General features: G+C 40.8%; 1 protein-coding gene across 1 annotated transcript in view; it reads right to left on the minus strand.

Annotated features, from left to right (window-relative positions):
• Nucleotides 1–3,763: 3,763 nt before the first annotated feature.
• The window catches only part of hs6st1b (heparan sulfate 6-O-sulfotransferase 1b), a 120,825-nt gene continuing 109,923 nt past the window's right edge, over nt 3,764–14,665 (minus strand). Inside the window, exon 2 of the mRNA XM_017710425.2 lies at nt 3,764–9,213. Coding sequence (XP_017565914.1) covers nt 8,511–9,213 — 703 coding nt within the window. The 3' untranslated portion in view covers nt 3,764–8,510. The remainder of the gene's footprint in view (nt 9,214–14,665) is intronic.

Below are 14,665 nucleotides of genomic sequence, written 5' to 3' on the forward strand. Positions count from 1 at the left end.
CATTAGCTGCAGATCACTGTTAAATCTTTACCTGGCCGCAGTGTACAGTAGGATTTTAAAACTGCCCATTCAATAGCACTAGACACCCGGCATCTACGCCCCATAGATTGTAGTTGGGGAGAGGGTGCATGCTGGAAACTGTAGTGCAGTTCATGGTGAAATGGGTTACTATTAATAGAAAATTAAAATAATTTCGCAGTCTGAAAAATACTGTGCCACAGGCCTGACTTGGCCTGCGGGCCTTGTGTTTGACACATGGGCTCTACAGAGAATTTAGTTTGAACATTTCAGTGCACAATTTCTATTCATTTCCTCATTTTAACACAATGGGAAAAGTAAAATATAAACATAAAATTAAATATATTAGCATCGTGCACAAGAGGAGTCAGGAGAGGCCATCGCTTTTGCACAAAAATGCTCTTTTATTTTAAACAGGGAATAAAAGCCACTTGCCTAACACTCGAAATAGCTGAGGAGGTCACCTACAGCCATAAACATCCACTCCACAGTGGACACTTAACTAGGCTAACTAAACCCACCACCCTGTACATAAACACAGTAAACACAAACATCTCAAACTAACAAAAATACCAGTGTCTTTTCAGTGAGGGCATGTGCTTCCCATGATCCTCTTCTTATGGTCCTTTTGCGTGCACGCTTACAAGCTCCAATGGCTGTGCAGCCAGTGGCGGAATACCACAATATAAAAAAAACATATAAATCAAATATAAACTTTGGCCCATTTTATGTTGTACTTTTTACATTGGATTCAGCAAATAAACAGTGACTGTGCAATAAAACGTGCGTCTCTGAAGGACATGTGTTAACTAATTTTCACTTTTGCACCCAACTGTATATCATATATATCATATATAATGTCTCCAGTGAGCAGTGTCCAGTGTAGCCTGTAGCCAAATTCATAGAGACAGTGTACGAGCAGCTGGGCTTCAGCCTGGAACTACAGATGATTTGAAGAATAAAACTTGGAAAATGTGTTAACAGTGTCACAAAAAAGTGCATTAATCATGTATCTCATCCTAATATCACGTCTGTCGACTCAATAATTCACAAATGGGCCTCTTCCACCAATATCTTCCTACGTTTTCTCTTAAATATGTTCTTGAGAGAGGTCCTAAGAAAAAGTCTACGTCGGATTCGTGACGTTTTCTTAAACTGCAGAGGCCAGATTCATGAAAGTGTCTTAAGAAAATCTTCTTAAATGTGTTTTAGTTCATTCTGAAGAAAAAGTTACGAAAACTTGTTCATCAAACTTCTTAAGAATTCTCTTAATTTGCTTTTTTACAGTTTTCTTAAGAATAATTCTAAGAGGTGGTATTCTTGAAAATATGTTCTTAACTGTTTTCTTAACCTTACGATAGACTCACGCGGCCTTAAACTGTTGACAAGATTTGATCTAAATCAACTATTAAACTCAGACGCTGCCTCTGCTACTCCTGCCTGTCCTCTTGCTTTCTGCCGTCATTCCACAGATATTGTTTTTTCCTGCTGGCTGTTTCTTCCACCACCTCTAGTTCTTGTCTGCTAAGTGTTTTAAAAGCTTGGTTCGATGTCTGTCCTTCATTTTGCTCCTTCATTGGATTAAACTAAATAACGAAAACACAAAATTCAAAATGTGTCTCATGTTGTTTATGATAGGCTGTAAAGTTCAGCATAGCCAACATAAGAAAACAATCAAGACGTTCCTTAAGATTATTTGAGAACGTCTTAAGTTTTTTCGAGAACTGCTTTTAAGAACATTCTAATGAACTTCTTAGTGTTTGTCTTAAGAACTTTTAAAAGTTTTTCCTTAACGCTTTCGTGAATTTGGCCCCAAAACTGTTCTCACCTTTGTGCTCTTGAGTGTGTAGATTCTGTTCTAATATTATATCCCAAAGACGCAAATACTGACGAGAGTCAGAACCTTCTAAGCGCGTTTTAAGAAATTATTCTCAGGAATGGCTGGTGAATGAGGCCCAATATTACCATTATTATTGTTGTTGTTGTTCTTTTTTAATCATATTAAAAAAAAAAAAAATCTGATTGCAGATAAATGAGCAAAATGAACAACTTCACGATTTCAAATCATTACTAGGAAGCTCAAAAGTCAGAAAATGTCAGATGTGTCCAGAATGATGGTGGAGATTCTGAAATATCAGAGCTGAACATCATCAAGCACTTTTATTTCCCAAGTGCTGATCACATTTCGAGACAGAAACGTTGAAAAAAAACCTCTCATTGATCATTTAATAACTTCTTTTCAAAATGCTCAGCAAAGTGAGTGAACAGTTTACACCATTTAATCTACATTTCATTTGTTATTGTGTATAAAACAAACCAAAGAAATACTAAAATGTATAACGGTACACACAGCAATGTGAATGGTCATGTATCTGTACTACAGTCCTATTCACTCCAACAGGATAGAATTCATCTCTGTGCAGATCACCTACCAAAGCTCCACCAATGAACTATCTATTGAAACTCAGTTGATATTTAGATGAATGCATGTTAAAGGCAAGAAGAGCATCCACGAAAGTGTTACCTTCATCTGCCTCCTCATATTTAGTATAATCAAAGCCAAAGGACAGAATGAATCACGGTATTTTAGATTTGTTTAATAATTTAAAACCGTTAATGACGATCAAACACACAACAAAGGATTATCCCTCATGATTAGAAATCCAAAATACCAGTCTGATGTTCGCTGAAGAGAAAACAACCCCGAAAACAAAGATGATTAAGAGCATCAAATGATTTCTTAATGCTGTTTTTTTCACTTACACACATCAAAAGCATTGGGAAGAAGTGACTCAAGGCTGTTTCTTAAAAAAGGAAATCTCTCTTTATTGGTAACTTTAAGATCAAATTGGCATGTATAACAGAAATACTCATACAACACAACGATGTACAATATGGGTGGAAAACAAAGAGGAGAAATGCCTCAAATGCACCGAATTCATTCACACAGATACACAGCTGTACATCCACACACGCTACATTACATTTCCACGCTCGTTATCTCAGGGCAAGCGTGCCTTCGCTGAGGATTGATGGGAGCAGATACGGAGAGCCTCCTGACGCCTGTGCACCGGAGCTACTGCCTCAGTAAACTGCCAGTGTTATTGAGTTTGATTTGGTGAGAGATGAGAGAGGGGCTTTAGTGTCGAATCCTCGCACACACAGAAGACAAACCCAAAGACAGGTTCAGGCATGTCCAGACACGTCCAGCACGCTTTCAATTCACACATCCTGCACATTCTCACAAACAAAGTCATCAGCAAACCTTGTTAAAAGTGACCCAGCAACCCTGAGCAGGCAGCGGGGGGCAGAGCTGTTGGGAAAACTGCAGATAAATAACATCCGAGTCTGTGTAAAGGCTGATTTATACTTCTGCAAAGATGCATGTAAACGTATCACAGGAGCGTTAGAGATGAGTCCGAATTTTCAAATCATCAAACAGTCACGAAAGCTTCAAAAACCGAATAGTACATTTTGATAAACTTCTCTTTCATGTTATACCTATTTAATAACCATTCAATGTCTGAACCTTATACTACACCAGAGGCTACATGAAGAGCCGGCGTCTAATTTTCGTCAGAGGTTCCGTCCATTTAGTCCACGGGTCGCAACCCAAATGTTAAAAAGAGCCATTTTGTCCTTTCAATAAAAATCAAACCTCCCTGAGAGCCACAACATTTTATTTGAGTTTAAGCTTTAGCTCAGCTATAGCCACTTCTCTCGCATCTCTGGCAGGAAACCTTTCAGTTTAAAGCCTTTAAAGTTTCTTGTAAAATGTCTCTTAATGTTTGATTTTTATGAGGCTGAAGTCGCTTCTCATTTGCCAGCTTCTTGTTCGAATTTTCGCGTTCCACCTTAAATGGTGTCTGTGGCGCCAGAATGTGACCTCTGCACTATTAAAGGTGGAAGGGGAGAATTCAAACAAGAAGCTGACGAAGGAGAAGCGACTTCAGCCTCACAACGTTTTTGCGTTTGTTTCTCGTTGCACATTAAACATTTAAGGAAAGGTCCATACGGCACCAAATTATTGACGATGGTCTTTAATCTTTGCCTTTTCGTTAGCTACGAGCTAGGCGAGACTGTTGTCTGCGTCGCTATGGTGACCAGCAGTCAGTGCGACAATCTTGACGGTTCAAGGGTGAATTAGTAGTCATGTGTTAATTCCAGCGACTGCGTTGAACGACCAGCAGAGCTTCATTTTACTGCAAAGGAGGATTATTTTATTTGTTCTTTTATTTTACTAATACATTTTTATTATTCTATATAATAAAATATATAGAATAATTTATTATTCTATATAATATAATAATTATTCTTATATTTTACTAATTTGTTATTTTATTCTTTTATTTGTTCTTTTATTTTACTAATCTAATTCTGCATCGGAGCCACAAACAGAGCAGTAAAAGAGCCACATATGACTCCAGAGCTGCATGTTGCCGACCACTGCTTTGGTCCAAATGAGCAAACAGAAAGACTCCCATAGCCGTCTAAAGCAGCGGTCACCAACCCTCCTCCTGCAGGTTTCACCTCCAACAAAAGTATAAAACACCTCCTTCAGCTAATCAGGCAATTAGACAAAGCAGGTGGGGCTGATTAAGGTCCTGAAGTCTGTAGGAAGGGCTGAGTTGGTGACCACTGGTCTAAAGGCTACCACACACCAGATGAGAAATGCTGCGTGGGGCCACTCACACGAGGTATTATAGAAAAATGCACATAAACAAGCTTCACACTCTCCTCGCATGGATTTAGTGGAATCAACGTCATCTAGCAAATGTATCATATTTGGTATCACAAACTCACTGTTTCCAGCTAAAAGGTTATGATGTGAATCAGCTACTGAGTCGATCTCAGCTAAAGTGTCTTAAAGCTACACCCTGTGAGATTTTGGGATTTGGAGATGAGGTCATGCTTCGCGCCCCATTCCCGAGCAGATGAATCTGATGACTGAGCATGTTGAAAAGGAATTCCAAGAATCAAAACTTAGTGAAAGACGTGTCTTTTGAGGATGTGCGTATAATAATGTGCGTATAATATTAATGTTTGAATCCTGAACATCTAACCAGACCTTCTTTTTGAGTTTGTGCATGTGATGCTAACATGAAATGAGATATGACGCGGTATGAAAAACTCCTCTGACTTTACATGAGATATTTACAGTGGTTTTTCTCCTGACTTAATAATTATTTTAATATTAACAAGAAAATATCTTACCAAGCTCAGTTTTAAAGACCTTAGATTGGCTTTCCTCAGCGTCAGTTTCAAGCCACATGTCAACTATTAACCATTTATGGGCCTGGTCTGCTCTGGTACAGTAACTTGGATACTACATCCGGTTGATGTGTCCACCATGCGGTAACCTGTAGCTTTAGCTGGAAATTTATCTGGGGAATTTTTAATATGTGAAGCACTTCCCTCTCTGCCTCAATAACTCTATCCCTCCTTCCCTTCCTTCCTCTTCCACAAGCAAGCTGTTCGAACTCACAAAACTTTTGGTGCTTAATAAAAGCGATGCTTTGCAACATTGACACTGTGCCATTTTTGGAGTGGGTGTTTGTGATTTTGCAAATATTTTTAGAAGAAATCCTTAAAAATATCTGAATTGAATTTGACTAAAATGCCTATCCGTGGTAGGCACAGCTAGAAGATGTTTGCTGACACCAAGCCATACATCTTAACTATGTGTCATGCTAATCTGCAGAACTGTTTATCAAGCAAATGCTGATTGGCTCTCTGGTAGTGTTGGGGGGCGGGACTAGACCAAAACAACACTCGATCCAAACCAGAACTAGCGCAAAATTAAAGAGAGCAGATTGAGGATCGGCTTGCACAATGACACAAACATCTCCAGACTTTTCTCTTCATTTTCTGTACATAATTCAATTCAATAAGGCCCAGTTAGTGCAAATTTCCTTCCAGCAAATGTCCAGAAAATCATAATGTCTAACTTGCATCGTGATTCAGTGCCATATACCGTTTACTGAAGTAGCCGAGTAGGAATATCAGCATCTTATACAGTCGACAACTGAATATCAGATCAAATGAAGTCCAGTTCAGTCAGATTTCAACAATATTTATGTCAGTTTTCTCTTTTTAGAGAATGCCATGTAAGGAAATATGGCTCACTTTCTTTTCCAACTGCTTGGATCCCCTGTGTGTGCGTCACTGACTCGAGTCTCAGTGCTCATCGTAATGCACAGATCTGACTGGCTGAGTAGCGTCATGTGATTGGTCTGCAAGTCTCCCGGGCCGCTAAAGCTGTACTGTAAAGGCTAGAAAAGTTACGCTGGTTAAAATAGGACTACCCTGTCGAAATGAAGTAATTCTCCTTAGTTTATCAGTTTATCAGTTCAGGTCCTCATAGGACAGCATGGGTCTGGACCCGGACCGTGGTCCACCTATTAGTGACCTCTGCTGTACATTCTAGTTTGGACACTGCCCCCTAGTGCACACGTTCACATTACAAGCCTGTATGCTGGCAGACACCTATGGGAACATCTTCTGCTCATGTTCACAGACACTCAGATGCAGAAGTATAATTCAGCCGTTAGATAACTCCTAATGCAAAATGAAGATTCTATACACACACACACATGCGCACCCACACACACACACACACACACACACACACATTACAGTTCATTACAGTACCAGACAAAATTTTAGACCTGACAATGTGTTTTTCATAATCTTAAAGAGCTTAATCTAACGCCTTATGCTTAAATGCTCAAAATTAGTTTCCGTGACAAATATAAATAGTGAAGTTGATGCATACATAAATAAATGTGTTCCAACTAGTAGTTTCCCTGGAGCCAACAAGGTCTCAGCATGTTTAGATCTTCTTCAAACCTGTTGGAAGAGAATCCCAGGAAGCTGCTTAGAGAGCTGCATCAAGGCAACAGCAGGCTACTTTGAAAAATGTAATTAAAATATGAGATATTTTGGAAAATTTTTGGTCAATGAACAATCGTATGTGTGTTATCGCATTGTTCTGATGTCCCCACTACGATAGACGTCTTCTATGAGGATGTGAGTCCAAACTTTTGACTGGTACTGTACGCCACACATACACAAAAACGGTCACTCAGTGCTAAAGCAGCGCTTAAAAAAATATTGTCTCATTTTGTGTCCTATTGTCCAGCTGTACTCTGAAATGGTGGTCTGCCACATCTGAATTGACCACGACGCTGGCAATCATCCCTCCATCAGCAGAGCACATCTCTCCATGAATGTCTCTGTTAAAATGGCAAGGAAAATGTCAGGCTCAAGGGGGCCACTTAGCACGCTCAATGGCAGAAACACAAAGGAGGGAAAAAACAAGGCTGTGTCCGTTATATATATTAAGATATATATCTCCCTAAAAACATAACTGGTCACAGCATCTGTTAGTAATCTGATGCAGGAAATTCCAGTCGTTCTCTGCACTTCACATCAGTTTAAAAAACAAAACAAAACAAAAAAAAAACACAACTGAAGATTTATACATGGGATATATAAAAAGTTCTGAACATCTCAGAAATTCTTGGGACTTTCCTGAAGCAATCAATTCAGTGATTATTTTCATTCTTTTACAAAACTAGGCTTTGCAGCAATGCGAAATAACACTTGCATGGCTGAGCCGGGGACAGCCTTTCCGGGGGTTTGTCCTGTGTGTCTGAAGGGAAGTTGAGTTTGCCCTTAATCGTTTGGGATGGCAAACTGAAGGAAAGAAAAAGCTTGGAAGTATGAATCCTAAACCTCTAGTCATCGACCACATTCTCCGGCTAGTGTGGTTCCAACTTAAAAACAAGCTTATATTCCTTGGGGGAAGTGATGGAAAGAGTCCATAATGCTCCCCTGTCTCTCGGTGTGATGAAGACCGGATAGCTCCGCCCACCTTCTTCCCTTCTGTCTCTGCCTCTGAAGAAAAGGCTGGCAAGTGTGCACCATATACCTTTCGTCTCCTCATGACCATATCCTCCAGCAAGTTTAGTTCCACCTCAGGAATAAGCTCATATTCCTTCAGGCAACAGAAGGAGAGTGTCCAAAATGATCCCTAATCTCTCGGTGGGGAGAACCCGAGATGGCTTCACCCACCATCTTCCTCTCCCTCCCAAGAAAAAAGGCTCGCAAGTGTGCACCCTACACCCCTAGTCTTCTCAAACCGATCAAAAAGGGAAAGAGGGAAAGAGGGAGAGAGAGAGAGAGAGAGAGAGAGAGTCCGTAATGAACCTCAAAGATGAAGACAGGACAAGCGCATCATCTTCCTTTCTCTCTCTTTCTAGGAAGAAAAAAGGCTTGCAAGTGGGAACCCTACACCATTATCCTTCTCACTGACCACGTTCTTTTACTAGTCCTATTCCAACTATGGAACAAGCTGGCATTCCTTGGGGGCAAAGAGAGAGCATCTATAATGACCCCATCTCTCTCTATGTGAGCTAGCTCCGCCCACAATAATCCTCTGTCTTTTTCCCTCTGCTTTTCTCTTTCTCTTAGAAGAGATCTCCACTGCGCTACCATCCGCTAACAATCTGATTCATGTAGTCCTCGGTGGGCAGGCGTGCCGTCCCCTCGCCCCCCTCATCCCGGGACATCCCATGCGGGGCGGCCCGTCCACGGAGCAACAGCATCCTCTGTTCGCGGCGCTCCAGCATGTGCTTGTACATATAGCGCTGCTGGAAGAGGTCCTTGGCGTAGTCGTAGAGGCGCATGTCCAGCTCGTTGAGCTCCTCAATGTGGCGGACGGTGCCCTCGTCCAGGTCCACGCCGGCTGCACGTGTGCTGTTGTACTGCACAAAGGGCCGGATGAAGCGCAGGCGGAAGGTGCGCTCGAACAGGTACTGCGTCTTGCGCTGGAATTCGGTCAGTCCAAAGAAGGCCATGTCACGCAGGTTCTTCTTGGCTGACTCGAGCAGGATCTGAGCACGCTTCTTCTCAGGCAGCGTGGACAGGTTGTAACAGCCCACCAGGCTCAGGTCGGCCAGCATGCGCACCTGTCGGTTGTTGGCCAGGTTGTATGGGCAATCCATGAACTGCTGCAGCGTGCAGCCCGACCAGTCCGAGCCCTCGTAGCAGGAGGGCAGCTCCTGAGGGGTGGGCGTGCGGCCATCGCACATGTGCAGAGATGTCTTCCACGTGGCACCCCGCTGCACGTGTCGCCACTCGCTCAGGTACCGCGACACAGGGTCCCGTAGCAGGGTGATATAATAGAACTTCCTGCAGGGAAACGAGAGGAGAGAGCTCAGGTTAGAAGTGCCACGCTCATTTATTTGTCCTATATAAGTGAACTAGATCAAGCTGCATTAGAGCTTCTGTCTGATCATATGATCCTTGCAGATTCTCTGGGTATCATTTCTCAGTGTTCAGTGTACATTATGTAAATGCAGTCTAAATATAATAAAAATATATAAGTAACACAATACAGGAATGCAAATTATACATAGTACCAGACAAAAGACTGGGCCTGCGTAGGTATTTAACTAACTCCAAAACATTTGAGTTTAAAAACAACAAGAAACAGATTTCATTTTGGACATCAGTGAAATTTCAAGCTGAAAAATGTTAAACCACATTCATTAAATCATCCTAATTACATGTAGGAATGTATTCCTCGATGTATTCCTTGATAAAAATGAGTGTTTTAATATTTTAATGTCTGTGTTTGTCAATAGATTAAGCCAATCAATTATGTAGTGAGGTAGGGTGGGTCTAATTAGCTGTATTCAGTATAAGGTCTACATTTAGGTAATTATTTATTTTAAATATTTCATACTTTTGTCCCACTATTATTCTTAAATGTGGAAAAATGTTGAAAAAAGAAAGAAACAAAACCCCTTTTTGTCCAAATTTTTGACTGTACTGTATGTCTAACTCAGCACTAACACCATCATACTGCGGGTAAAAGTCCAAACAGAGAAAGTCAGCTGAAAAAGGCGAACGCTGTAAGCTAAACAGAACAACACCACACGCATAAATAATGAAGTGCAGTGTGGGAGAAAGCTGCAGGGAGTGAGGCGGCACCTTCCTCCAGAAGTCTAGCGCTCCAAGGTCTGACTGCTCATACTACAGTCCCCAGCTACCAGCAGAATTTGCTCAAATGGGGCAGCCGGGATGCTCGAAGCCCTCGGCAATCCTCTCACAGCTTACACACTTTCTCTATGCTTCATCTCTCACACCTCAAAAAGCACACACTACGATACCGGCTGTGACTGCGGTTCCCATAAACACGCAGGAAGAAATATTCAAAACAACACAATAACGTTTTGATTTTATGAAAAGGATGCAAAAATAGATGAAATCAAATTTGAGAAAGGATTACAGAAAGAGGGTCAATAAATATCATTCAAATAGGAAATGATTCAGTGCATTATGAAATCTCGAATCAATTCAGATCTTCAGATCTTAAATTTCAGGCAAAATTCCATCTGATTAGAATTCTTTACAAAATTATTTACTACATCTTGACATTTCACCAAAATTCGCTTTGATTGCAATTATGTAACAAAGTACTGAACGCATCATGAAATCATGAATCAGCACAATTCAATCTGATTATGATTCTCTTAGAAATAAATCAATACGTCATAAAATCATTTGACCACAAGTTTATTCAATTACACTTCTTAAGGAAGCTATTTAATGCAACATTAAATATCAAAATTTTATTTAATTTAGGTTCTTTAGGAAATGACTGAATGCATCATGACATTTCCCCAACATTAATACTGACACAATTGATTATTAGATTATTCATCGCACCATAAAATCTTAAATTACACCATGGTTCAATTAAATGACAAATTTCTAGGAAATGTTTTGATGCATCATGAAATTTTTAATTTCACCGCAAAAGAATTTGTGTTTTTGGCAGAGCTTTACTTTCAGCTTTATTTTTGTATAGTGTGCTGAATGCACAAGACTGAAAGAGCTATTTGTGCGTATAAAAATGTGTGGATGCCTAATCAAATGTTGCTATAATGGAAAAACTCATTGGACACATGGATTCTCAAAAAGACAGAAAAAGACAGGGGTCCACCGTGACGCCTTCTGTCTGTAAGCACAACCCTCCAGCCAGTCCTAGAGACCCCGGCAGCTTCATCCTCTCCATCACGGCTCCTCCGGCCTGAACCCACTTCGCTCCCAGCCATCAACATCTTGAAACATCATCACGGGAGATGAAAAAGCGCCGGAACATTCCTGAGTGTGTGTGTAATCAGAGATACCTGTAGCACCGAGAGGACGGGGAGGGCTTTGACCTCGCAGACACACACTCAGACACAAACACACAGTCCAGGGGGAAAAATTCCTGCCTTCAGGGCAGAAAGAATAATCTTCTAAAACAAACAGGCATGCACGCACGGACATACCACAACTGGAAAAGTAAATACATGGATGTAGCTCGTTTTACAGCGATTACAGGAGAACGGTTCTGTCTAGCTCTCAGTTAACCCCTCATACCCCTTTGGGTTCTTTAACCCTTTGTTATAAAAAACACAAGATAAAAACTTTAGACACTTTTTGATACTGAATTAAAGTTTGTTTTCTTCTATCTTAGGATAATCTCCAGATTTAAAAAATGTCTTAATGCTTCCGATCTGGAAAAGGTCGTTCATGCCTTTGTGGCATCTAGACTGGATTAAAGAAATGCACTGTTTTCGGAATCAGCGTGGCATCTCTCGCTCGTCTACAACTAGTTCAAAATGCTGCAGACACAATCTTAACTGGTACAAAGAAGAGAGAGAAGAGCACGAGACTCCAGTTGTAGCATCTTTACTCTGGCTCCCAGTGCATCACAGGATCCAAAATAACACGGCATTGATGGTTTTTAAAGCTTTGAATGGTCAGCCACCTTCATATGTTGTGGACATCACCGATCAGGCATAACATCATGACCACCTCCTTGTTTCCACTTTATCAGCTCCACTTACTGTATAGCTGCACTTTGTAGTTCTACAGTTACAGACTGTAGTCCATCTGTTTCTGTTTCTCTTTGGGTGTTAGTGTGTGTTGTGCTGGTCTGAGTGGATCTGACACGGCAGTGCTGCTGGAGTTTTTAGCACCTCAGTGTCACTGCTGGATTCAGAATAGTCCACCAACCAGCAGCACTGCTGTGTCGGATCCACTCATACCAGCACCACACACACTAACACACCACCACTAAGTCAGTGTTACTGCAAAAACAGATGGACTAGTCTGTAACTGTAGAACTACAAAGTGCTCCTATATAGTAACTGTTTTTGCGATGTAAATATTTGGTTCCACCCATTCACACAAGGTATTATTACAAGGTAATTTACATAAATACAAAAATGTCAAATATAGACAATAAGTCTAATTATTCAGAAATTACTGTGTAACTAAAGAGCTACAGTAGCTATAAGAGTGAGAAAATTGGCCATGGGGCCACAAACGGTGTCTTAAAAAGTTAAAGAGGCCATATCACGTAAGCCTAAAAGGTTAAAGAGACCGTATTAAGGAAAACTGGAAAACTGAGGAAAGGAAAACTGCTTTTTTTTTTTTTTTTTAAATAAAAGATGATTTAGTATGTAAACATAATTAAAGTTTCAAATCATCCCAGTCTAAATGGTCTATATGGGGAAACTAAGCTATAAAAATGGCACGTTGTTAAGTTATTATTTTTTTTTTTGTGATGTCAAAAATTTTGTCCCATGTTATAAGTATAAATACAAAAAAGGAAAATATGGGCCCTTTAAGTCTAATTATTCAGAAACTACTATGTTACTAATATGTAAGCCATGAAGTTACAAGAGTGAAGCAACTTGGGACATACAGTGTCTTTAAAAGGCTCAAGAAGTCTAGAAACTTTCATTAAGGAAAAACTAATTTTCCTAACTTGTTTGAAATAAAAGAGTTTGCTGTAGTAAACATGGCTGAAGTTCCAAAACACGGCAGTGCTGTAGTCCACATATAGAAACTACACAGCAAAAACGGGTTGTTCTGAATTCATTGTTTTTGTGATGTCACAACAACCAAGACATTTGCTCCCGAGTGGCACAACCGTCTAAGCGCTGGCCCCATCATAAGGAGATCGCAAGCTCGATCCCTGGTGATGCTACAGCCATCCGTGTCCGGGAGTCCATGATAGCGCTATTGGTCTTGCTCTCTCTGGGTGGGCAGGATAGGCATTTAACAATACATGCCTATTCATTGTACAGTAGTGTAGCCCCACCCATTCATGTTCAGGTGATAAGGAAAGTTTTTTTATTTTTTAAATGAAGCACAATACACGGCAGCCAATCAGAACTGAGGTCAATTACATATGGGGGCAGTCGTGGGCTGGAGGTTAGGGATCTGGCCCTGTGAAGGGAACGTTGCCGATTCGATCCCCAGGGCCGACAGTCCATGACTGAGGTGTCCTTGAGCAAGACACCTAACCCCCAATTGCTCCCCGGGCGCCGTGGACAGGGCTGTGTGCTCACTGCCCCCTAGTGTGTGTGTATTCACTAGTGTGTATGTGGTGTTTCACTTCACGCATGGGTTAAATGCGGAGGTGGAATTTCCCCGTTTGTGGGATTAAAAAAGTATCACTTAACTTATATCAGTTTTAAAGGCACAGTAACAAAAACAGCCTGTTTAACTGTAAAGAACAAAGAGAGGTTGGAAAACGGTCAGGTGAAGATGAATTTCAACTGATTTTGGCACATAAACCACACAAGGAAAAAAATAACAAAAATACACACAATGTAAAATATGAGTCAAACAATTCAGAAAATACTGTCATTAATGTGGTAGTTTTGCAGCAATGAGAGTGAGGAATCAAGCATGGATCCACTTACAGGTCTTAAGAGTTTAAGAGGTCAATAAAAATACGATCTAGTGTCACTGACAAAGTTTTTCAGTCATATATAAGGATGGCCACTGTCCAGATCGCTCTGAAAATAAAGGGAAAAGAGTAAGGGAGGTGAGTTGAAAGTGTGTGCGGGTGTGTTAAGAGGTGCCGATCTGAGAGGGAAATCTCCAGGCTGTTCTAGTCCCCAACGAGCCAGACAGAATGAGCTATGAGGAGCAGTTTAAACAGCCACATCTCCCCGTCCCCCCAGAGCCGCTGCTCCACCCACATGACAAGATGGATGCAGTGGAGAAGCACAATCTACTGCACACAAACCCTCCATTTAACATGGCACCTCAGACAAACCAAAACAACCCAACAACATCTCTAATATCTTTAATATTTCATACTTCAACACCACAACAAGCAGCACGTTGTGAGGAATGTGCTGTGGTGCTCAACAGACAAAACAGGCACCCATCAGACTAAACAAAGACAGAACAACTAAAACAAAGACTCTTTTCACTCTAGAGCGGAAAACTACTCCGTCAAATCACTGGAGGGAACTTGGTAGGAGAAATGTAATGCGTTCTTTTGTACCTTCAGAACAGAAGAGGCGTTTTTTTTTGGGTGGGTCAATACGTTGGAGGCTATGTGGATCACAAAACACCATTTACTACTGCAAATTTTAGGAATTCCCTATGAATACATGGGACACTCAAAAGTAAATATATCTGTTTAAAGTATCCTCAGCAACAAAAATGATTCAGCTAGAAATGAGCTTCGGCCAATTCCATCATAAATCATTTTCAAATACTGATACCAACGGATCATTTTCACACTTCGGAAGAGTAAATTGTAGCGTCTAACGACTTCCAG

Source organism: Pygocentrus nattereri, chromosome 24, assembly GCF_015220715.1.
Source record: "Pygocentrus nattereri isolate fPygNat1 chromosome 24, fPygNat1.pri, whole genome shotgun sequence".
NCBI classification, from domain to species: domain Eukaryota; kingdom Metazoa; phylum Chordata; class Actinopteri; order Characiformes; family Serrasalmidae; genus Pygocentrus; species Pygocentrus nattereri.